General features: G+C 42.5%; 1 protein-coding gene across 8 annotated transcripts in view; it reads right to left on the bottom strand.

The window, feature by feature from the left end:
- LOC124005995 (kin of IRRE-like protein 3) overlaps positions 1-26652 on the bottom strand; it is a 221865-nt gene that overhangs the window by 64589 nt on the left and 130624 nt on the right. For all 8 annotated transcript variants that reach the window (XR_006833723.1, XM_046315654.1, XM_046315653.1 and 5 more), the window contains exons 2-3: positions 9028-9177; positions 167-316 (exon numbers count right to left, since the gene is read on the bottom strand). Coding sequence is in view for 7 of the 8 variants with exons in the window: in XM_046315654.1 (XP_046171610.1) it covers positions 167-316; positions 9028-9177 (300 nt within the window). In the remaining variant the exon portion in view is untranslated. The remainder of the gene's footprint in view (positions 1-166; positions 317-9027; positions 9178-26652) is intronic.

A 26652-nucleotide genomic window follows, 5' to 3' on the forward strand; every position in this document is an offset into this window, starting at 1 on the left:
GTTGAGGGAGGGGAGGAGCACTACAGATATGACATTGTGGTTGGTTTGAGGTGGCTACTAAGTCACTGCCTGCATCCATTGCCATTTTATCTGTGCACATACTTCAAATGGTGTCTATGCATGTATGTGTAGTGTGCATTTGTGTGTAAACCTAATCATCACTTACCCAGCACAGTGAGTCGGGCAGGACGGGACCGCATGGCTGCCTGGATTGCCTGGCACTCAAAGACAGCGTCATCCATCAGCTCCACACGTTGGATCCGAAGGTGGTGTTCCCCTGTACTGTGGTCCCCAATCACTGTGTAACGAGGGTAGCCTGGAACAAAATGCAACATATGCCCTGTCAGAACCTGGAGTCTGGTCTTTCAACCTATATCAGCACCATTCAATCCAACATTTTTTTTAAGATAGGAGATATCAAAGCATGGTACAAACAATGCCAGAAAGCAGGCAATCACAAATGAGTGAAGGATCAGTGGTGCAATATTGATTGTTGGCTGCTGTGTTACTGTACATTTTGGGTCATTTGAGATGGGCTTTTCTTTTTCCAATGAGATGAGACCTTAATATACCTGTCTCAGAATTATTAGTGTCACCAATGTGAAGCCAGATTTTTTCTTAAAAATAAGTAGACATTTTTAAACGGATTAAAAACATGAATTACGTAGATGACAATGATGATAGGGGTTGAGGAGGTTTCTGAATTTTGGAGAGCGAGTATGTTTTATTGTCATGGTGAAGACGCATGGCTAGATATTGAGATGTGTTTCAGCAGGGCAGTGGTGTGAGATTCATAGTTTAATAATGCAGGAAGAGGGATGTATGTCCAGGAGTCCTGACCATTTCACAGCGGATAGCTCTAAAACACAAAACAATACGTGACAAAGGGATATGTTTGATTGTGAAGCTTTATAGAAAATTGCACAAGATTTCAACATGAATAACTTGAACAGCTCTCTAAAGGCTGAGTTCTGTGTAATTATTGGAGAAATGTGAATCGAAACGAGAATCTTTGCAAGTGAAATTCTCCAAAATGTTCAGTATTTCTTGGCAGTGATTGCTTTCTCCTCCTAAGGTTCTTCTGTAATTCACTGATAACAGACCCCGATAGAGTTTTAAGCATAACCAGGCCAACAGTTAAACATTTTATCCAACGACGTAGTTTGTCAAACTGAACTTATACAACAGATGGTATTCAACTCTAACCCGCTACAATCTCTGCCAACCCCGCTGTTGAATCACTGCATTAAATGTCTGGATGAAAAATGTATTCCGTTGAATCTATCAATGAGTCATGTTCTCTTCAAAGATTTTCTGGTGCTTTAGTATAAAACACTGGGGATTTAAAGAGGTATGTTTTAGCACATGCCACCCAATATGAGTATAATAGACTAGGACTAATAGACTAGGAGATATAATGGCTTTTAAGTCCTTGAGTTTGGCTATGGAGACCACTGTGTTCCGAATGCCCAATTATCATCCATTGCTTTACTGGATCCCATTCACTTTCATAGACCATGAAGTGGCCCTAATTTTCTCATAGTGGGATGAGTTATAGCCGATTAAACCACTCTGCATTTCATCTTCCCACATAGCTTTGAAGCTTTAAGAGGGTGGGGGATGCAAGCAGGACGGATTTGTTCAGGCATTCACCTCCCCCCGTCGACGAAACATACATTACTATGATAGTATATAGCATAAACATAGGAGCTACTTCCTGCGGATATGAGAGTATATAGCATAAACATAGAACGCAGGAGTAGTGTACAATGAGATACCAAACAAAGACATGGGGTGGGCTATGTGAGCTCTGAGTGGTTTCTATGTTTATAAGATCGCCAGATTCTCAGATAGAGAGTGCTCTCTCCTGCCCACATCCCGCTTGCAGTTATGGGTCTTATTATTCACATTGATACATACGCTTCCATACAGGGCCAGAAGAAGGTCAAAAAGGTTACACATCCCTCTAATATAGTGTTGATATAACCGAGCAATATTCGCTTAATAACATTAATGACCATTGATCTTGAGTTCTATGCTGTTGTTGATTATGCAGCCAGTGGGTCAATGGCTTCGTTGAACTATTTATTAGAGATAAAGCACAGTTTGACTGATGTCTTTCTCTGAAGTTGAATGAGACTCCATTCCTGAAATACATGCTTTGAATGAAGGTCATTCCTTCAAATACGAGAACCTGCTTAAGCACAAGGCACTGCTGTGACCCTGTGTAAGCTCAGGAGACATGAGGAATTATTTCTCCACAACAAGCAGGCCTTGTAAATGGTATGACCTTGAGGTGACCCCATCTGCCTTATATCCAGTGCAGGAGCTTATGTACTAAATATTTACTGTAGGCATATTGTGTTGTACAGTACAACAGCATTCCACTGAGTTTCCTTCTTCATGTACATTAACAAATGACCCAGTCAATTCACTCCTCTTGCCCTCTTGCAGATTGAACATAAGATGTGCTGCTGTGATACAATAAAGCTTGCTAACTGAGAGTAAATGAAAAAATACCTTAGCATAAGTCTCGTTTAATGGCATTTAAATGCCTTTTCAATAGACATTGGTGGATTTTGTCCTGTGGCATAACTGGGTTACACTTGGAGCATGCAAAAACACTGCTTTATTCTATGTGAGGAAATTTCAGGGACGTCACTGTTGTATAAATGTAACTCACATTGATCTCAATGAATCTCAAAGACAAGGTGAGTTAACTAAAGCAAACAATGTAAAATATCCCCATTAAGGTTAATGAATCCATCAGGACAGAAATGGATTTGTCTTTATGGTGGATCAATGGCAGAGGAAGGGATGATTAAATGAGCCAGGGGGATAGTTATTTACACTGTTCAGGAAGAACACGTCTCACACTGACACCTCCAGGGATGGAAATAGGGTAGGTTGATGTTGGGATATGGATGACCAATGTTTAATTTGCTGTCGGGTGACAAGCCAGAGGAGCACGTTTGTCAGGTAGCTTCTAATGACTCCACACCTCTGTCTAGAATGTTAAGAGCAATATCTGGAACATTCTAAGACTTCGGTTTTCAATCATTCCATTTTTGCCCTCCAAAAAAGTGCACAGCAGTGGGCACTCTCTGTGGACTGCTTGGAGATATATTCATGCCATTCATGCATATTCATGCCATTCATTCGGTGCAGCTTTGGGCCGGTGCATCTCTCTCTTTAATTAGAATAGAAGACGCTACACAAAGAGAAGGAGCAGGAATTCAGGAAGCGATAGGAATCATCTTCTTTGTCCTCTGATTTATCAGACTGAATAGGGAAAGATTTCTCTCATTTTAATCACTGTTCCCCTGAATTGAATCAGGCCCAGACAGAGCGAGCTACTGCTAACGCAGCTCCTTCTATGAATAGCAGAGTGGTTCCTATATTGAAATGCTCTGCACAATATTAGACGCCTCACACTTTTATGTATACAGCTGCTTTCCTTGTGTATATAGCCGTGTATATGCCATCATTCTTTATGGCTGACTGTATTGCTTGTTGACGTAGGCAGAGACGATTAAAAGAGCAGCTGTGGTACACTTTATTTCAAAAAGTGACATTCATCTTAATACACTGCTATAAGACCCTGTCTGTGCTTTCTAATAAAGATATCTTTCGTCCATGATAACCTTCTCCAACGCGATGTATCTCATCGACTCATGCTGTATGGAGAGGAGCATTCATATTCAGTCCATCTCTGAGCGTCCTGGCCCGGCCATTGATCCGCATACAAAGTGAAGTGTTGGTTTATAGGGGTAGAGACACGATGAGGTCAGTCCACAGCCTCCCTCCACAGCCTCCCTCCACAGCCTCTCGCCCACATGACCGTTAAACTGTTGATGATGTGCCGTTAAGAGTTGATCTCACCCTCTCTCTCTTCTCGTTAGCACAAGTCCTTCTCCCTATTCTCCCTCTCTTCCCTCTCCTCTCGGCCACTTCAAAACTGTTTGACCATTATTTACTGCCTTCCCCAGCCTCCCAGGGGCATGATAAGGGCCACACTGAGGAATGGAACGCATTTATTGGGACACCTTCGTCAACTGAGGTTTAATTAAGGAGTTCTATCTGTGACAAGGCAGGTACACTAGAGCAGTCACTGAAGGCCAGAGGTCAGGAGTCCGCACATCTCTAGTGGAATACATATTTAATCGTCCAGATCAAAAGAGGCCCCCACTTTTAAAGGGCCCCAGTTGGGTTTTTTGTCATGACTTGAATGGCAAGTACCCTGAGAGACAGGCTAGAGATCCCTCAGTGATAGAGGAAGAGAGGTGTGAAAGGAACTTGGATATTTTCAGACTCATCACTCTTACTCCCTGTAAAAGGCCATAGAATGTCTTGGAACCCATTTCTAAAGACAATCGGGGGGATAAATTATATATTTATAAATAATGCAGATTTTTCAAGCTACATGAATTTACTCTCCCAAGATTTAGATAAAGATTGTAAATATCTACTTGGAAGAATAGATAGTTGTCACGTCTCATGAATATGGATCAGGCGCCAGCGTCAAGTGGAGAAACTGCAGGATACTAAAATGACAGTGCGGCAGTAAGTGGTACTCCAAATTAAACAATTAAAGTAATAATACAAAAGCCACAATGTTATTTGGATTGTGAGTTACTCTTCAAAAGCCCATTTACTCGCTAAAAGTACTTGAAATGTGACCCCTGGCTATATTGATTTCACATTCATTGTTGATTTTGGGGCTTCTTTGCCCACAACAAACTGTTATTCAATTAGTTTTATCTTTCTATTAGAGCGTAATGAGGTCTTGTGAATACAACTGTCTGGGGTATTTCTGTAACGGAATTCTTCTTCCTCCTCTGACTAGGAGTATGACATGTCGGACCAATGCACAGCGTGGTAGGTGTTCATGATGATTTATTTTACTGAACAAAGAAAATACTAAATAACAACGTGAAAATAAACAAAAACCGAAACAGTCCTGTAAGGTGCGTAAAACTAAAACAGAAAATAATCTTCCACAAAACATAGGTGGGAAAAGGCTACCTAAGTATGATTCTCAATCAGAGACAATGAACGACACCTGCCTCTGATTGAGAACCATACCAGGCCAAACACATAAACACGACATAGAAAAAAGAACATAGACTACCCACCCCAACTCACGACCTGACCAAGCTAAAACAAAGACATAACAAAGGAACTAAGGTCAGAACGTGACAGTACCCCCCCAAAGGTGAGGACTCCGGCCACAAAACCTGAACCGTTAGGGGAGGATCTGGGTGGGCGTCTGTCCGCGGTGGCGGATCTGGCGCAGGACGTGGACCCCACTCCACCATAGTCTTTGCCCGCTCCTTACCTGCCTCCATGGCACCTTTAGAGCGGCCACCCTCGCTGCCGACCTCGGACTGGGGACCCTAGCAGCGGGCCCGAATGGACGGGAGATTCCGGCAGCACCTGACGGACGGGAGATTCTGGCAGCACCGGACAGGCAGGAGACTCCGGCAACGCCGGAGTGACGGGCGGTTCTGGCAGCTCCTGACTGACAGGCGGCTCTGGCAGCTCCTGACTGACGGGCGGCTCTGACAGCTCCTGACTGACGGGCGGCACTGGCAGCTCCTGACTGACGGGCGGCTCTGACAGCGGTTGACTGACGGGCGGCTCTGGCAGAGGGGCTCTGCCAGCTCAGGACTGACGGGCGGCTCTGCCAGCTCAGGACAGACGGGCGGCTCTGCCAGCTCAGGACAAATGGGCGGCTCTGTCAGCTCAGGACAGACGGGCGGCTCTGGCAGCTCAGGGCAGACGGGCGGACCTGGAGGGAGGAGACGGAGAGACAGCCTGGTGCGTGGGGCTGCCACAGGACCCACCAGGCTGGAGAGACCTAAAGGAAGCCTGGTGTTTGGGGGAGGGACCGGATGGACCGGGCTGTGGGGGAGCACTGGAGCCCTGGTGCGCAGCCTTGGCACCACTCCTCCCGGCTGGATCACCATTTTAACCTGGACCATCCAGAGTGCAGGCACAGGTTGAACCGGGCTGTGGGTGAGCACTGGAGATCTGGTGCATACCACTCGCACCTCTCCCTTAGGCTCAATACCCACATTCGCCCAGAACGGGCGGAACGCAGGCATAGAATGCACTGCACCCTCCCAGCGCCTCGGAGACACAACACGCAGAGCCGGCGCAGGATACCCTGGGCCGAAACGTCGTACCGGAGACCAAACTCGCTGGCCTGGCACAACACGCCCTGGCTGGTGGCCAACTCTCGCTTGGCACTTGCGGGGGGCAGGCCTATAGCCCACCGGGCTGTGAGCGCGTACTGGCGACACCGTGCGCTTGACCGCATAACACGGTGCCTGACCAGTACTGCGCTTATTTTGGTAAGCACGAGGAGTAGGCTCAGGTCTCCAACCTGACTCTGCCACACTCCCCGTGTGCCCCCCAAAACATTTTTTGGGGGGCTGCCTCTCGTGCCTGTCATGCTGACGTGCTACCTCCTCATATCGCCGCCGCTCAGCTGTCGCAGGCCAAACACATAAACACAACATAGAACATAGACTACCCCCCCAACTCACGCCCTGACCAAACTAAAACAAAGACATAACAAAGGAACTAAGGCCAGAACGTGACAATTTCAATGTATCTATTATTGTATGCTAGGTATTTGGGGTGGAAAATTAAGTGTGGTAATTAAATCTTGTGTCCCACTGTCACGCCAACATGTTTTAAACATTGTGTTAGAGTTACAGAATCCAAGGGTTGCACCATTGGATTCGACAATGTCTTCTGCATTCACTGATATCAACCATTCATATGTTTGATTAACCGGGGCTGAGTTAGAGTGGTGTTTGTGAAACAAGAACAGATCCGAAAGGAATCTGGGAGCGGATCTTCTCACAAAAACGTCTGTAGAGTCAGAGTGGTACCTACTCATTCCTGGGTTTTTCTTTATTTTTACAATTTTCTGCATTGTAGAATAATAGTGAAGACATCAAAACTATGAAATAACACATGTGGAATCATGTAGTAACCAAAAAAGAAACAAATCAAAATACAAATATTTTCTGAAGATCCTTCTATGTAGCCACCCTTTGCCTTATGACAGCTTGGCACACTCTTAGCATTCTCTAAACCAGCTTCATGAGATAGTACCCTGGAATGCATTTCTATTAGCAGGTGTGCCTCTTTCCTTCTTAATGCGTTTGAGCCAATCAGTTGTGCTGTGACAAGGTATGGGTGGTATACAGAGGATAGCTCTACTTGGTGAAAGAGCAAGTCCATATTATGGCAAGAACAGCTCAAATAAGCAAAGAGAAGCGACAGTCAATCATTACTTTAACACATGAATGTCAGTCAATACAGAACATTTCAAGAACTTGGAAAGTTTCTTCAAGTGCAGTTGCAAAAACCATCAAGCGCTATGATGAAACTGGCTCTCATGAGGACCGCCACAGGAATGGAAGACCCAAAGTTACCTCTGCTGCAGAAGACAAAATCATTAGAGATAACTGCACCTCAGATTGCAGCCCAAATGAATGCTTCACAGAGCTAAAATAACAGATACATCTCAATATCAACTGTTCAGAGGAGACTGCGTAAATCACTACTAAATGACTCCAATAAGAAGAGGCTTTCTTAGGCCAAGAAACACAAGCAATGGACATTAGATCGGAGGAAATCTGTCCTTTGGTCTGATGTGTCCAAATTTGAGATATTTTGGTTCCAACCACCGTTTCTTTCTGAGATGCAGTGTAGGTGAACGGATGATTTTTGCATGTGTGGTTCCCACCGTGAAGCAAAGGAAATGTGATGGTGTGGGGGTGCTGATTTATTTAGGATTCAAGGCACACTTAACCAGCATTGCTACCACAGCATTCTGCAGCAATACGACATCCCATCAGGTTTGCACTTGGGACTATCGTTTGTTTTTCTACAGGAAAATGACCCAACACACCTCCAGGCTGTGTATGGACTATTTGACCAGGAAGGAGATTGATGGAGTGCTGCATCAGATGACCTGGACTCCACAATCACCCGACCTCAACCCATTTGAGATGGTTTGGGATCTGTTGAACAGCAGAGTGAAAAGCAGCCAACAAGTGCTCAGCATATGTGGGTACTCCTTCAAGACAGTTGGAAAACCATTCCTCATGAAGCTGGTTGAGAGATTGTCAAGTGTTTGCGAAGTTGTCATCAAGGCAAAGGATGGCTACTTTGAAGAATCTCTCATTTAAAATATATTTTTTATTTGTTTAACACTTTTTGGTTACTGCATGATTTCATATGTGTTATTACATAGTTTTGATGTCTTCACTATTATTGTACATTGTAGAAAATAGTAAAAGTAAAGAAAAACCCTTGAATGAGTAGGTGTGTCAAAACCTTGAACTGGTACTGTACACAATCTATTTTGTTCTATGACACTCAAGGTTTCTTCTACATAGAGGTCATAAGAAATCCCAGGAAATATTATATCTAATACTGTAAGCTCACAGTTACTGTCACAAACTCCAAACTCCACACACTTGTTGGATATTCATTTCCCACCGAGAAAACAGTTTCTGTACATGCAGCATTCTTATGAATTCATTGTTTTGCTATGTGGACCTTATTTGTTTATTGACATTTGTAAAAACAAATATCATGAATGTAACTGTTTATGTCAAATTGTTTCATCTTGTGCTTGTAGACCAATTTTGGGCTAAATAAGAAGGCATAGCAAGGAGATTAATGAAAGTAGTGAATTGCAGCTTGTTTTGCTGTGCTTATAATGAACTTAACACCAGATGTAATGTAAAGTATTGTATTGTTATAAGATTGTGCTGTATGTTTGTTTACCTGCTGAGTGATATTTTTGACAGCGATGAGGAAGAAGACTTAACCTTTCAAAAGATTAAAAGCAGTCAAGTGAGAAATCGCACATTGACAAATACATGACAGTGTGTAAGTAATGTAAGTAGTTTTAACACATTGAAAAATGAATTAGAAATAGACACGTGACAGAAGGGGATTAAGAGAGTGACATATGGTTTGATAAATGTCTTTCCTTACCTGATAGGTCTCTGCCAACGCCCAGAGCCAGGCCATCTTTGATCCACAGAACAACACCATGGTAGCCAGGAATGGAGCAGGGCAAGGTGACGGGCTGGCCAGCCACCACCACCAGGTCCTGGGGCTGCTGGGAGAACGTGGCCTGGACCCCTGGAGAAACACACAGAAAGATAGAGACACCGTCAGAAACTATGATCCATAAGCCCTGGGTAACCAGTCCTCTAACACATTCAAAGACATCGCCTTCAAGTGTGGTGTGACAGACCCCATTAGGGGTAGGGAGGGGGTGGTGGGGTGGACAGGGGTTACTAGAGGCACAGTGGGGGAATGGCACTTAGCGAGAGGTGTCACTGACATGCAGAGTGTTGATGAACGTGTTGAGGTTCTGATATCTTTGAAGCTATTTTCCTCTGAGTCCACCTAAACAGCAGCCCCCCTTCTCCTCCTTGACATGCTACCACACTGTAGCACAAAGGCCGTTGGGTAATTGGAAGGCATTGTGAGAGGAATAGCGGGGAGAGAAAAAGCCTTTTAAAGTCAGCCTGTCATCTGGGCTTTAGCTCTTGCCTGCTTGCGTCTCGCTGCCTCCATCTGAAGCAGGGGTTGGCTGAGATGTCAGCCTCTCCAGCATATTGTGTTTACCAGGAGCTAAAGCACGGTCTGCGGCTTACTTTAATGTAAAGACAGGCAATGCATCTTGGGATGGGGGGGATAAGGCTGGAATCTCGACTGAGGTTAACAAGTGACACTTGTAGTCTCTCAGATCAATAAGATGGACTCTCGTTTGATTTCTCTCCTGCTTCCGTCTATATAGTGGTGTGGGGGCTGTGCTTTGGCAAAGTGGGTGGGGTTATATCCTTCCTGTTCGGCCCTGTCTGGGGGTGTCCTCGGATGGGGCCACAGTGTCTCCTGACCCCTCCTGTCTCAGCCTCCAGTATTTATGCTGCAGTAGTTTATGTGTCGGGGGGCTAGGGTCAGTTTGTTATATCTGGAGTACTTCTCCTGTCCTATTCGGTGTCCTGTGTGAATCTAAGTATGCGTTCTCTAATTCTCTCCTTCTCTCTTTCTTTCTCTCTCTCGGAGGACCTGAGCCCTAGGACCATGCCCCAGGACTACCTGACATGATGACTCCTTGCTGTCCCCAGTCCACCTGGCCGTGCTGCTGCTCCAGTTTCAAATGACCTGAGCCCTAGGACCATGCCCCAGGACTACCTGACATGATGACTCCTTGCTGTCCCCAGTCCACCTGACCGTGCTGCTACTCCAGTTTCAACTGTTCTGCCTTATTATTATACGACCATGCTGGTCATTTATGAACATTTGAACATCTTGGCCATGTTCTGTTATAATCTCCACCCGTCACAGCCAGAAGAGGACTGGCCACCCCACATAGCCTGGTTCCTCTCTAGGTTTCTTCCTAGGTTTTGGCCTTTCTAGGGAGTTTTTCCTAGCCACCGTGCTTCTACACCTGCATTGCTTGCTGTTTGGGGTTTTAGGCTGGGTTTCTGTACAGCACTTTGAGATATCAGCTGATGTACGAAGGGCTATATAAATAAATGTGATTTGATTTGATTTGATATTTCTTGTATAGTGTTTTAGATTGTTGTGCAAAGCTTAGGGTGGCCTTGGCTACCTTGTTTGTATTCTCTCCCTCTTATGTACACACACAAGCATCCCAAACACCCACAGACACACAAAGAAAATAATGAAGAGATATGTGCTTCCTCCCCTGATAATTCTGTTGCAATATCTTCAAGGGGAGTAAAAGTGGCAGATAGGAGAGGAAATGTAACGGATTGCAATAACAGCAATAACAGCAATAACAGCATACATAGTAAATTATGTTGCTGTGTTTAATGCACCTCTTTCCACACAACATATTGGATTTGCTTACAATAATCATGTTATTTTTATGTTTTGGGTTGTTGTTTTCCTATGTTCAGATAGTAATTACAGAGAAGAAACAGATTAGCTTTGTTTTACAACATTAGTACAATGCAGAGAGAGGGACAATAATAGATAATAGAAATACAAACACAATGTCTTTAATTCCGTGGAAGTATCACATTAGTAAACACATATCCAGTCCTCCGGCCGGTGAAATGTGAGTGATAGCTAGTTAAAAGGTAAAGACATAGACATTGGTTCATAGAAATTCTCCCCCACTGTATGCCATGTCTCCTGCATGCACCCCCATTATTAAATAAAAATAAATGTGCGGGATTCCTTAAGCATACTGTATATTGGACTATTCATCTTTGGGAATCCGACGGGCCTCTCCGGCATGTTTTTCTGTGAAGTTTTTGTTGTGTTGGCCTTGGGTATACTACCCAGAAAGCCTTGTTCTGACTCCCCTATGATAGGTTTATCTTGGCTGCACGCAGCGAACAAGTCAGCGCTCAGACACATGGTAGGAGAGACGGCAGCTTGGAGAAATTTCTTGGCATGTGTCAGAACAAGAGAATGCGAGAGAATTCACTTGTATTTTGTTCTCTATCCTCCCTGTCTGGATTGCTATTATCAACCACTTCAACCTGTGCTGTAATTGATTTCACGTCGGAGGTGTCTCCACCTTGGCAGCATTAATACCCGCATACCTTCTCCCCCTTCTAACCCGCTGTTCAAATCCCTTCTCCGCACCACGTCAAAATCCTTCTCATCATTGTAAGAAATTAGACAGATTAGGATGGTTGTCATAGCCTCCCCTCTTGCGTCAGGTCTTCAACTCATCAGTAATGATTATTATTCACAGCCTAGGAAAATTATTTGAATTATCACAAACATCTAATTAAAATGGTAATGAAAAAGAATACAATGCCAAAAAAAATCCTGCCAAACAAACATGCTAACCTAAATATCCCCTTCTGGAGATACTCTGTTTAACAGACGCTAGGTTTCTATCCAATTGGCTAGAAGAAAAAGAAACGCACACCTATCAAGACGAGGTGCTGTCTAGCGGAGTAGAAACTTGAAAATAAAAGAAAGCCGCACACTCTTGGAGCTCAGATGCAAAAATGTAATACCAATGTTTCGACAGCCAAGCTGTCTTCATCAGGGTATAATCACAAACACTATCCAATTGGCAACTGATTTTCAAGCAAATATTCTAAAATCCTCATAAAGAAAATATGCACACTAACACACAAATTATGCACAAATTCCAGCTGCACTAGGTGAATGGAAACTTACATCAGACAGCGTCGAAGCCATTGTTAACTCCCCAGCATAAACCACCCCCTTAGTTGATGAAAGAGCCATTCTCCACAGACAGAAATAGGGGAGCACAGAAGTACAGACTCTCCTAGACCTTTACAGACGTAGGAGGGCTACAGATGTCGGTGGAAAAGGGAGAGAAGGAGAGAGAAGCTTGGAGATTAAGAGATGCCCTCCCACAGAGAAAAAAACAGTTCACTTGCTGTGGCCACTTGACCAGCAAAATGGAGATCTGCTTATTTCGCATAAAAAGGCTATCTATGGAAGTCCACATATGTAGCTCACCAGAGGAGCACTGAGAACAGGGGGGGCAGGGGGGGTCAGAGTATGCCCATAATAACAGACTGGAGGTCTTTTAGCAGTGTTGGTGAAGTCACAGCCCTGTGCGTCGTACAAGGCTTCGTCGCCAGCTTTCTGCTCCGGTGGACGGCAGTGCGGCTTTAGCGGAGCCCCCTCGTTTACCTCCTCCTCTTCCTCCCTGGCCCAGCTGCAGGGGCAGCCGACCATGACGTTCAGTGGAGTGGAGACAACAGATTACTCTCCTCCTCTCCTCCTCCTCTCCCCATGCAGAAGAATGGGGGGTAGATAACACCAGATGATCAAAAACGAGGAGCCAGAGACAAAAAACGAAAGTGTAGCAAGAAATACCCAGGCGATTTAATAATAACAAATAGACAGTGAAAAAAAAGGTTCTGTGCGTGTTTGGGAGGTGCTGGTAGCCGGAGAGAGGGCTGACTGCAGTGAGGCTCAGGTTCTGGAGGAGATAGAAGAGAGCAGAGATCTCTCTTAATTAATAATGCTTTATTAACATCTGCTATTGGAGGAAGATGAGAATGAGCCTTGTGAAATGTCTACACAGAGCAATGTGGTCTGATTAGAGCAGTCAGATGTGTGTGTGTGTGTGTGTGTGGGGGGGGGGTTGGCATTTGTAGAGATAGTGTAGACACCAGGTGACTATCAGTGAGGGAGGTGAGCTTTCCCACCTAGAAACAGCTCCTCAAGCTAACATTTCTCACCTGTTTTTACACACATTTTATATGACCAGTAACTGTCTATTATTCTGTGAATGGGAGTTATGTTTCTCTCAGATGGAGATATAAGAGTGCCACTACATGGTACCTTGGCTTGGCTCTGTCCACAGCAATAGAATAAATGGGGTCTATCGTTTGTTTGTTTTCAAGTAGGGCCATACAGAACATGAAAACTTCTCACCATTGACCCATGGGCCTCCAAACCTCTACTCACCCACTGAGTAGCCTTGCAGCTGCCTCTCTTCATATTTATCCAACACAAATCACTGCTCATTCACACAACACCTTTTGATTGAATACCATGGGTCAATTGAGAAGGTAAAGGCAGCAGATCTTTGATCGGGAATGAAGGGCTCAGGGTTCCTATGGAAGCAGGCTGTTAGAGGCACTGAGCAGCGCCACACAATGCCTGTACGAGCACTCAGCCTTCACCTAATGTTTTCATTTCACTTCAGATAGTTAGTTTACTGTTGGACAGCGACCACGTTTCAACACACTCCAGCGGGGGTGTCCCCAGCGCTAATGGCCTCGGAAATTACCATTGGAGTCGTACATCCAGTGCACTTGAAATGACTAATCAGAGCCGTTGGCCGCCCAACGCCTGCCATGCCGTCCGTGTTGCCTGGAACTCAGCCACGGATCATAACCAGAGACTATTACCCTTTCTGGTCTTCACATTTCCTCAGGCATGAGAGAGTTGAAATGTACAATAAGGCAGGTGAGTGCAAGGTAGTTTTGTGATATCTTTGGCCAACTGCATGGTGTGGCTTTCCCTGATGGCTAAATTGGCATGGATCTGCCCTCACCTGCCCTTCCACCCTTCGCTCCCTATACCTCCTATCCCACCCACTGGGCATGCTGTGTTGGTTTGTTCATTTGCTGGGGGCGGAAGCTCCGTTTACTAATCCTGTGCCTGTTTACCACAGGGACTGTCTGCCGAGACCAGCTACCTCTAATGAGAGTGCGAAAGGAATGAATAAATCCCATCATTATTGTGTTTTCCTTTTCAACATCCAAGGTAACCTCAGTCACATTAAAATCACCATCCACTCAGCTAGTGGGCCCCTACTGTTCTATTTCTTCCTGCCCAAAGATGAAAAGCGCCCAACTGAAGACAGATAGGCAAATTATCTAAGCGCAGCGACAGGCTTTAAATTTACCTGTGCTGAGGCGATGTGAGTTATTTGAGGACATAATAATGGGTAAAAGGACTCCAGCAGTTCTCCACTAATCCAAGCCTGAGGACCAAAGTAAACACAAACCCAAGCAATATGGATTACTGTATCTTAACCCATCTCTCTCTAATTGAATTCTGGCTGTTGGGCCCAACCTGATGGCTGGATCAATCTGAGCTCCCCATCTCTCTGCTTATACCTCCATAGCCAAATGTTTATCTACAGCTCATCCTTCCGGCTAATCTCCCAATGCGTCGCTTCGGCTCCTTAATTCTCCTCACTCAATCCCCAACAAGGCACCTCTGTAAAAACAGCTCATGTGATGTTTAGATTACACATAAAAGAAAGAAATCAGAGAATATGGAGCAGGAAGGTCAGTGTATCAATATTAATCTTACCCTGGATCAACAAGGGTTTCAAATCTGTCATTAATAGCCATTCCTTCAGAAGGGCAGACAAAACTGCTTGCAATCTTGCTTTAAAAAGTAATCTTCCTATGCTGGGAATGTGATTCAAAATTGCATTAATATGACAGCATTTTCATGTCATTGGATTTTTCCACGATGATAACATCTAATCGGAATACAGACGTCCCCTGCACGAAGTCTTCAGTACAAGAGTCCCCACAGTAGCATCAAATCAGGATTTTTGATGAATGTATTTCAGTTTATCCACTTAAGGGTTTTGAGGGAATAGGATAACAAGAATACTGAACAAATTAATATAATGTAATTCTCAACTGTAAACATGTCTATATCAGCTGAGGGTGTCATAAACCTCACACATTAGTAAATGCTCTTTGAAGCCGTACTAGACTACACCATACACATAGTAAGTACACTTAATTCTTTGTAATTTCTCCTCAAATGGCTATGTTCCAACTCAAACTCTGATCATTTGGCCTTGCCTTATTGTATTCGAATGGCTTTGTTCCAACTCAAACTCCGATCATTTGGCCTTGCCTCCAACTTAGTCAAGTGAAATGCCACTTTGTGATTGACAGAAGAGATTTACAATGCATCCCTCTCCATCTCGCCACTAGTTGTACTTCCTCCTGGAGACAGAGACACATGCTCTTGCCCTTCATCGCCACACGCTGATCAGTCACACACTAACCACTCCACTGCTCGCTCTCCGACTGATCGTGCCAGAGCCGTGATTGACGCACGTAATTATCTGGAGCTCTATCACTAATTCGACAACCTCAAAGAACCATGCTGTGAGGTGCATCAATTAATTAGTAGGGCAGAAAGCCACAGTGTGTAATACTCAGTCATGGCATTTTCCTGAGTATCTTTCATTAAGTATGAGAACAAGCTAGCTAACTGGTTCGCTATATTGACTCTCTACACTATTTATCAATCTCTTTTGGTTCTACCATTACTTCTAGACTGGACTGTGGGGACTAAGTGGCTGAAAGGAAGTGAGTTGAGGCTGGACTATTTTGAGGATGTGATGCATGAAGCGTTTGACTAACATTAACTACAGCAAGGTGAGGCCACAGCTGAGGCACAACACCCCATCTATCTCTATTAAAAAAATAAAATGAAGGCTCTTCTATGGAGTGATTTTAGTCCCAAAAGAAATTGTATTTGAATTCCATATTTTTTAAATTGTATTAGGATATTGAAATTGAATATAACAGTTTTAAACGTTTTCTGTACAAATTGAATAATTTAATTCATAAATTGATCTGGAATTGCAAGATTTGAAAGTTATGCATTAGGGGGCGCTATTAAACATTTTGGATGAAAAACGTTCCCGTTTTAAACAAGATATTTTGTAACAAAATGATGCTCGACTATGCATATAATTGACAGCTTTGGAAAGAAAACACTCTGAAGTTTCCAAAGCTACAAAGATATTGTCTGTGAGTGCCACAGAACTGATGTTACAGGCGAAACCCAGATAAAATTCAACCAGGAAGTGACACATTTTTTGAAACCGCCTCATGCCAATGACTCCTTAAATGGCTGTGAATGAGCTACGAATGAGCTTACGTTTTCCACGTATTCCCCAAGGTGTCTACAGCATTGTGATGTCTTTTTAGGCATTTCCATTGAAGAATGGCTGTAAGGGACCATATATAGCATGTGGTCACATGGTGTCTCCCGCAGAAAATCTCGCGTAAAATACTGAGGTAGCCATTTTTCCAATCGCTTCTTATGAGAAACCAATTGCCTCGACGGATAAATTATCGAATATGTATGTTAAAAACACCTTGAGGATGGATCCTAAACAACGTTTGCCGTGTTTCTGTCGATATTGTGGAGCAAACTTTTAAAAAAGTTTTCCGTTTTAGTTGCAGCATTCGGTCGATTTCTTAGCCAAGCATGATGAACAAACTGGAGCTATTTCGCCTGCAAAAATAATATTTGGGGAAAAAAGGAACATTTGCCATCTAACTGGGAGTCTCCTAAGTGAAAACATCCGAAGTTCTTCAAAGGTAAATGATTTAATTTGGTTGATTTTCTTATTTTTGTGAAAATGTTGCCTGCTGCCAGCAGAGCTAGCATAGCATTATGTCATGATAAACTTACACAATTGCTTGTCTAGCGTTGGCTGTAACGCATATTTTTAAAATCTGAGATGACAGTGTTGTTAACAAAAGGCTAAGCTTGTGTTTGAATATATTTATTTCATTTCATTTGCGATTTTCATGAATAGGAAAAGTTTCTAGAGGTATTTATGTCCGCTGCGTTATGCTAATGCATTTGAGGCTATGATTACGCTCCCGGATACGGGTTTGCTCGTCGCAAGAGGTTAATAGAGTGAATATTGCATTCAGTTTTAAATTCAATTTCAATTTCATTTAATTTTCAAATGTAATATTTATTCAGTTTCAATATGGTAGATATTGTATACATTTTCTCAGGTTCAAGTTTACAAGCTCAAATGTCAAATTAAATTCTCTAAAATCAGATTCATAACCAGAGACAGCATCCTGGTACTTTGCCAGCCAGGATTGGTAGGAGAGAATCTAACTGTCACTGAGGTAAGAAGAACCTCCTGGTGGTGATACACATGTATTGTAATGTAATCAAGAGCTTTGTTCTATCTGCATTTTTGTCAACATTTAGTCATTGACATAACCTTATTCTGTTCAATGTTCTCTACCTATATAGTACTCTAAATATCCCAATTCGTGTTGTTAAGTTCAAAAGAACACCATATACAAATTTCTGACACCATTAATTAAATGAGAGTTCAGAAGCATAATGAGAGTTCAGAAGCATAATTTTGCAGATAGAACCTTATAAGTAGCTAAAAGTCTTTAAATGATGTTTGCTTGAAAGCAGTATAAGACACTTTGCTATTCTTCACCTTTTTCTCATCTGAAATATTCTGGATGTCTTCAGAGGTGTTCTTTGAGCACAGAATGTCTAGGGCAGACTGACTGACTGACTGACTCTTCATTTAAAAGGGCCTGGAAATGGACAAATTGTTAGCTCGCCAGCCAAGAATAACTCACTTTTGATATGCAGTCAGAGTATTGTATATTAACTGGTATTACACCTGAAGCCTATGCACTGGAAGGCTTTAAATGAGCTGTTCAGAAAATCTAAATCATTCGAACAGTAATTGCCTCTGTCTTGATCCAAGTTACTGAAAATGACATTTAATGTAGAACAAATATTTTGAAAGTCTGTCCATGAGAAACATGGGAAAGAAAAGGAAATTAGGCTAATCATCATGGAGAATTTGTTCGCTGCCCCAACCAGGAAAGAATCCATGTCTCCGTGACAAAGCTACAATTCTATGTATTAGTGATGATGGGCCAAAACTCTTAAGTTAGATTTTTTTAATAGATATTGGGTCAGCCTATGCTCCATTATTTTCTATCCTCCCCCGCCTGAATCATTAGATTAATTGTCTGAGCTGCACATTACATCATGTACTACCTTTTCTGTACACTTGACTTAATGTAATCCCTCTGCCACAGCTGGCAAAGTTATGACAATAGTTAGCAATAATGAAAATTTCATAAAGTGGCTGAGGAATCCATTAGATGAGGCATTGTATTGCTGTCTTTATCTTCCTCTATCAGAATGTACAAACCCATTTTCCTCACCCGGCCCAAAATAATTATCCGACATATGATCAACCAGGCCCTCTCTGCAATGTGATGGCTGCTGTTCTAATGAAGATTTGTCTCTGAGACTGTAAATACATGGAGCAGGAAAGATAAACATTGCAGCCGCCGGAAGCCTGTGTATATATGCCCGCTCTCACGCTGCGCATTAGTGGAACAGGACAGTTGCTGAGGCACAATCAAGACCGATTGCTTCCAATGATGAGTTCTAAAAAATGATAAATGGCAATGGGAGAGAGCCTCACAGACGCACACACTATCATCAGCCACAGGGGCAGAAAGACCAACAAAAATATCACAGACAAACATTTGAGTATCAGGACCAGAAACCTTTTTTAAATATTTCTGGCCTGCATCTTTCTTTCAGTTGGCATAAAATCAAGTCACATGAGCTTTAAGGCTTCAAAAGCCACAAAATGGGTTCATAGGTCTTGTTATGTCCTATGTTAATTATGTTTCCACATTTTTATAATAGACGGGAAGAGGGGTTAACCTCTTCAACCTATGGGGGCGCTATGTCATTATTGGATAAAAAAAAATGTGCCCGTTTTAAGCGCAATATTTTGTCACGAAAAGATGCTCGACTATGCATATAATTGGCAGCTTTGGAAAGAAAACACTCTGCCGTTTCCAAAACTGCAAATATATTATCTGTGAGTGCCCCAGAACTGATTCTACAGGCGAAACCAAGATGAAACTTCAAACAGCAAATGAGCAGGATTTTTGACGCTCTGTTTTTCATTGTCTCCTTATATGGCTGTGAAAGCGCCACGAATTAGCCTGCCCTTTCTATCGTTTCTCCAAGTTGTCTGCAGCATTGTGACGTATTTGTAGGCATATCATTGGAAGATTGGCCATAAGAGACTACATTTACCAGGGGTCCGCCCGGTGTCCTTTGTTGAAATTGTTGCGTAATCTCCAAGCTGCTCGCATTCATCCATGTGATTGAGACAGAGAGGAGACTGGAATGAGACAGAGAGGAGACAGGAATGATATATCATGAAGAGATATGTGAAAAACACCTTGAGGATTGATTCTAAACAACGTTTACCATGTTTCAGTCGTCATTATAGAGTTAATGTGGAAGAAAGTTTGGCGTTTGGATGAATGGGGCGGCAGGGTAGCCTAGTGGTTAGAGCATTGGACTAGTAACCGAAAGATTGCAAGTTCAAATCCCTGAGCTGACAAGGTACAAAATCTGTCGTTCTGCCCTTGAACAGGCAGTTAACCCACTGTTCCTAGGCTGTCATTGAAAATAAGAATTTGTTCTTAACTGACATAAAATTAATTTTTGTTTTTTTTTGGTAGCCAAACATGACGCAGAAAACGGACCGATTTCTCCTGCACAAATAATCTTTCAGGAAAAACTGAACATTTGCTATCTGAGAGTCTCCTCATTGAAAACATCAGAAGTTCTTCAAAGGTAAATAATTTTATTTGAATGGTTTTCTGGTTTTTGTGAAAATGTTGCCTGCTGAATGCTAACGCTAAATGCTATGCTAACGCTAAATACTGTTACACAAATGCTTGTTTTGCTATGGTTGAGAAGCATATTTTTGAAAATCTGAGATGACAGTGTTGTTAACAAAAGGCTAAGCTTGAGAGCTAGCATATTTATTTAATTTGTGATTTTCATGAATAGTTAACGTTGCGTTATGGTAATGAGCTTGAGGCTGTATTCACGATCCCGGATCCGGGATGGCTCGACGCAAGAAGTTACGGAAATGGCTGGCTAGACAACCTTTGAATGTCTAAGTGGTCAAATATAGTAGAGATCAATTCAGAGTAGGCCTATCCTATTTTACCAGGGCTTTTTGCTGTAAACAATGGGACTAATCTGACCAGCGATTGTAATTACTGTCATGAAAAATGAGTGTACTGTGGGTTTGTTTCCAAGGTAACTCCAGTTGAACAGACATAACAGTTCACTTAGAATAGAATGCGATGTAACACAGAGCAACCTCTCAGGGCAAGTATTGATTGAAAACACAGAGGCTCTCTTTGCAAACTATCCTTGTTTTTTATAGAAGCTTCAAGTTGTGCATAATGACAAGTAAGAACATAAAATAATTGCTAATGAAAAATGGGGAGAAGGAGTGTGAAGTTCAGATGTGTCTGACTGAAATTGAAAAATGGAAGGGCCCCTATCTGTTTCCCCAGCATTACAATTATGTTCTCTCTCTATGAACTTCCTCCACTTCACTTCCTCCCTGGCTCTTCATGCCTCTCTATCACACAGTCGCGAGGTGTCTTTGAAAGCCAGTGTGTAATGGCAAGGCTTTCTTGGCGATATCATAATGGTGATGTAGCTGAGACATTGAGACCTAGCATTTTCTTGGAATAGTTGTGTGATGAAACTCTTGATGCTTTGTAACGGGAATTCGTTTTGGTAGAGGTGGATCTTGAAAGGTCCATTACACACTGGCATCCTTGCACTTTATTACAAATGCCAAGTCACTCACCCACCAGTGCACCTTGTACCAAATGGTAGGATGGACCTCACTTTTTATGTGCAGAAAGATACATTTGTATGTGTTCATCTAGAAAGCCCCTTTGGGTAAACTCCCTCTGGGTCTAAATGGACTTTTCCTGGTTAAATAAAGGTTAAAAAAAGAAGAAAAAAACTGTCCAGTCACAGTGTGATTTTATTGGGATTGATCAGATTCATTATTCTGTGGAGATCTTTGGCCAGCCTCGGTTGAGTTGTTTGATGGATGTGATATAGAGAGGGCCTTCCTCCAATGGACACACCCTACATTTAGAGGGAGAGTCCAATTTTCCATGACATGCTGTGTCACAACAGGACTGCTCTTTGTCCAGCCATAGCTCCTATTTTGTGGGTTGACAAGATAAAATATATGACTTTCAATGCACTGAGAAATTCTCTCCTCTTTGACAAAGATTACATCAAAAGATAGATCAAAGTGTTTTTAAATAAGACATAACCACTGTGTCATGAAAGGATAGGACATGTGTACAATTCACTTTCAGGGTCTAGTAAATAGAGAAAAACTAACCAAGTTAAGGCTAGACATTCCGCTAGTAGAACATCTCGACAACATTTGGTTAAATTGCAGAGAGCGAAATTCAAATTCAATTATTAGAAATATTTAACTTTCATAAAATCAAAATAAAGCGTATCTTCTTGTTAATCCAGCCACCATGTCAGATTTCAAAAAGGCTTTACGGCGAAAGCAAACCATGCGATTATATGAGGACAGCACCCCATCATACAAATGCATGACAAACATATTTCAACCAGGGAGGTGTGACACGAAAGTCAGAAATAACCACATAATTCATGCCTTACCTTTGAAGATCTTCTTCTGTTTGCACACCAAAATGGCCCAGAAACATCACAAATGGTCCTTTTGTTCGATAAATTCCTTCTTTATATCCCCAAAATGTCCATTTACTTGGCGCGTTTGATTCAGAAATACACCGGTTCCATCTCGCCCAACATGACTACAAATGATCTAATAAGTTACCTGTAAACATGGTCCAAACATTTCAAACAACTTTCCTAATCCAACCTTAGGTATCCTAAAATGGAAATAATCGATACAATTTAAGATGGAATATACTGTGTTCAATAGCAGATAAAAATCAATGTGGAGCGAGCTCCAGGTCGCGCGCAACAAACACTAGAGTCCACTTGGCTTGACACTCACAATGAACAGCCCTACTTCTACATTTCTCAAAAGAAAAACATCATTCAATTTCTAAAGACTGTTGACATCTAGTGGACGTCATAGGAACTGCAACCAGGTGCCCCATAAATATAGTTTCCTATAGAAAACTAATTGAAAACACAGTGACATCAAATCTTTTTCCTGGTTGGTTTGACCTCGGGGTTTCGCCTGCCAAATAAGTTATGTTATACTCACTTTAACAGTTTAACAGTAGATGCTGTAGAGTGTTTTCTATCCAAATCTACCAGTTATATGCATATCCGAGCTTCTGGGCCTGAGTAACAGGCAGTTTACTTTGGGCATGATTTTCATTCAGACGTGATTAATACTGTCCCCTAGCCCAAAGATTAACAATATGTCAAGTTCTGAAATATATGCAGGCATATTTGTTCAGCTTACAAAAGCTGTCAACCCCAGGATTGTAAAGAGAATTAAATATTATCAGCATCATGTATTATTCTATGTGGAAGGTGTGTTTTTTTCTATTAAATTGTTGTCCTCAAATTTTGCTTTGATGCTTGTCATGCAATGAGTTGTCATGGTCTTGGAGCACATGCCACACATTGTCTAGGGGGAGTTTGTTTAGAAAATGTATTCACTCTGAAAAGTCAATGTTTTATGAGTCTATTTATTGAGGAAATAAAGAGATGGCAAAGTCAGTGAGTTTACGTAGGGGGTTGCTAATCTCCAAACATTTAAACTGGAGAAGGGAAATCATTTGTAAGCTCTATTTAATTGTTAGAGTAGACAGGAAAAGGTGCACTCGGAAATATGGAGTTTGTGCTGTAAATGGTGTCAGCATTGTAAGTGTTGCTGATGGCTCATTAGTTCAGCTTTATGAAGCTAGTAGTGCTGAACATAGTAAGTTGTTCCATAATTGGTCTGTCACATCCCGACTTGTTGTATTGTGCCACAATATGTATCTACTTGCAGATTGGTTGTGTTGTGCCATAATGTCTCTCCATTTTAGACTTGCTGTGTTGTGCCATAATGTCTCTCCTTTTCACACTTGTTGTGTTGTGCCATAATGTCTCTCCATTTTAAACTTGTTGTGTTGTTGTCACGAATAACAACACAACACTTGTTGTGTTGTTGTCCTGTTCGGGTGGTGCTCGGCCGTCATCGTCGCCGGTCTATTAGCTGCCACCGATCCCTTTTTCCTTTTCGTTTGTTTTTGTCTAATTGTTTTCACCTGTTCCTTGTTGGGGTTTTGGGATGGGTGTTATTTAAGTTTGTTTTGCCCGCTGGTGTTTGTGCGGGCTTGTTGGTTGTTACGTTTGGTGATGTATCGTGTTTTGGGTGTGGGTTTTTCGCTGTCCAGTGTGGGTTTAGCTCCAGTGTTTTGGGCATTCACCCATGTTTTGGACCTGTTATGATTTGAAGGACATTAAAGCGTTTTCGCGTTCATTTCACTCTCTGCATCTGACTCCTCACTCACTTCACTCACCCGGCGTTACAGTTGTGCCATAATGTCTCTCATTTTCAGACTTGTTGTGTTGTGCCATAATGTCTCTCCATTTTAGACTTGTTGTGTTGTGCCATAATGTCTCTCCATTTCAGACTTGTTGTGTTGTGCCATAATGTCTCTCCATTTCAGACTTGTTGTGTTGTGCCATAATGTCTCTCATTTTCACACTTGTTGTGTTGTGCCATAATGTCTCTCATTTTCACACTTGTTGTGTTGTGCCATAATGTCTCTCATTTCACACTTGTTGTAATGTGCCATAATGTCTCTCCATTTCAGACTTGTTGTGTTGTGCCATAATGTCTCTCATTTTCACACTTGTTGTGTTGTGCCATAATGTCTCTCCATTTCAGACTTGTTGTGTTGTGCCATAATGTCTCTCATTTTCACACTTGTTGTGTTGTGCCATAATGTCTCTCATTTTCACACTTGTTGTGTTGTGCCATAATGTCTCTCCATTTCAGACTTGTTGTGTTGTGCCATAATGTCTCTCCATTTCAGACTTGTTGTGTTGTGCCATAATGTCTCTCATTTTCACACTTGTTGTGTTGTGCCATAATGTCTCTCCATTTCAGACTTGTTGTGTTGTGCCATAATGTCTCTCCATTTCAGACTTGTTGTGTTGTGCCATAATGTCTCTCATTTTCACACTTGCTGTGTTGTGCCATAATGTCTCTCCATTTCAGACTTGTTGTGTTGTGCCATAATGTCTCTCATTTTCACACTTGCTGTGTTGTGCCATAATGTCTCTCATTTTCACACTTGTTGTGTTGTGCCATAATGTCTCTCATTTTCACACTTGCTGTGTTGTGCCATAATGTCTCTCCTTTTCACACTTGCTGTGTTTTGCCATAATGTCTCAGAAGGGTAAATGCAGCCCAAGTTGTTGACCATTTTCTACAGTACAGTATGCTGTTGATGTGTCATATACTTCAAGGTTTTTTCTCAAACCTAACATTTGGAAGAAAAAAAATCACAGCAAGCTGTGGATAATTGCATTCTGTTCTCAGTGAAAAAAAGTGTGCTGTATCAGATGCTGGGTTCGTTCTGCCTAGTGTTTGGCAGATTGAACAAGAGTGGAGGGAGTAGGAGAGAGACAGAGAGAGAGAGAGAGAGACATGTATTTTCAGCGACTTTGATTCGTTCAATTGATTCTCCTGCTGCAAGTACAAAAGACTCTAAAACACAGCCCAAGGCCGCCAGCCAGGGAGGAGGGGGAAAGAATACGGGGGTTCGGGACAAAAAACCTGAGCGCAACTTTACAAATGAAAATACGTAGTTGGAGATGGCTCAAGTTAATACATTTCCTGGTCAGTGTGTGATCAGCCCGGGGTTCAGGTCCATTAAAGCACATCTGAGGAATTCTGAAAGTCTCCTGGGTGGCTCTACAGGGGTCTGCTTCCTACAATTAATTATTGTCTGAGGGGAAAAAGCAAGAAATAGCAAATGCAAATAATATTGTGCTGGTGAAATAAGGCTGCGAAAATGCTCCGATGCTCCAAGAGAAATGGGATTTCCATTCCATGGATGGCATTGGAAGGTGGAAAGCTAAGCGGAAATAACTGACAGCTTATAATGTGGGGAGGAGATCAAATGGAAAGGAGGCTTGATGAGGCATGGGTGGGTGCAAACCATTCAAACTAATGTTCCCAGCCAGTAGCCAAGTGTACAATGGTGAAGGACAGGATGGTGGTTACATCACTCTTGCTGCCAAGGCTCCTAATTGTCTGCTCTCTCCCCATAGATGGCCTTTCCTTCACACTACCAGAGAACCTATGACAACAAGATTCATCAACACAAGGCTATGCAGTCTAAACATGATGTCTTATGAAGGGAGGAGTAACGTGGCTTCTGCTATTGTTTATAGTTAAATATCAAGTAATTGGAAATTGTATTACCAAGCAAAGATTGAAAATGATCCTCTGGCAATGTGATATGGGACTCATTAAAAAAAGATGCTTGCACTGCTCACGATTTCTCTGGCTCATAAAAAGCCTTCCAGACAGTGGAGACATCCATTTTCCTCTAGTCTTCCCCCATCTCTGCTGCTCCCTTAGCGAGGACCTCGTCTCATTTTTATCTTCTGGATGCCTTGACATTGAGAGAGACCCTTAATCAAAACATTTGTCTTTCTTTCAGCCGGCGCTCAGATCGGTGAATGAGAGCTGACACCAGAGGGAGATGCATTTGTCCCAATCAGGGCCCACAGCCATTTCACCACTAGGCGAATGTTCTGTGTCGGCGGAACACTGATGAATCCGTCACTTAGCCTTGATTTGGAGGAGCTGCTCGCCACACCAAACTTCCAGGTTAAATCAAAAACGACGACAACGGTACTGCCATAACCATTACCACCAAGCAGCCATCCCATCACCATCACCATAAACTCTGACATAATGATCCCACGCTTGTTTATTCTCACATATGCTGTAATTAAGATTTTTACATTGTGCATGAAAAATGTATTGTTTTCTTTGCTTTGGTGTGTGTGTGTGTGTGTAGCCGCCACCAGGTTACGACATTAACAAGACTGCAGTTGCTTTTCTTGTCTACATGGCATTCATTGTGCGGCTGTAAGATAACTACAGTGTTCCATCTCCCAGCTTTCACTGCACATCACCAAATGGACCACATTACATGGTGTCATCCTTTACGACAGCATGTTGCACCGCTTGTGTTGTCAGAGCAGCCAAGCACTAAATGCAAATGCTCTCCAATCGAGTCGTGATGCATTTGCAATGCTTCACTCTCCTCCTGCCAATAGGACATAGACTTCCCTCTTTTGGCAGAGACAGAGAGAGGGTTCTGGGTCAGAGTTCGGTGAAATTGCCCTGATGACAGGATCATTAGTCTGTGTATTCCATTAAATATCTTAACTAAAGTCTTGGGGTTGAGGTGTCAGACTCGCAGCATATCAAGAATGCAAGTGACGGAAGTGTCTCTAATGTAATGTACT

Source organism: Oncorhynchus gorbuscha, linkage group LG19, assembly GCF_021184085.1.
Source record: "Oncorhynchus gorbuscha isolate QuinsamMale2020 ecotype Even-year linkage group LG19, OgorEven_v1.0, whole genome shotgun sequence".
In the NCBI taxonomy this organism is placed as follows: Eukaryota; Metazoa; Chordata; class Actinopteri; order Salmoniformes; family Salmonidae; genus Oncorhynchus; species Oncorhynchus gorbuscha.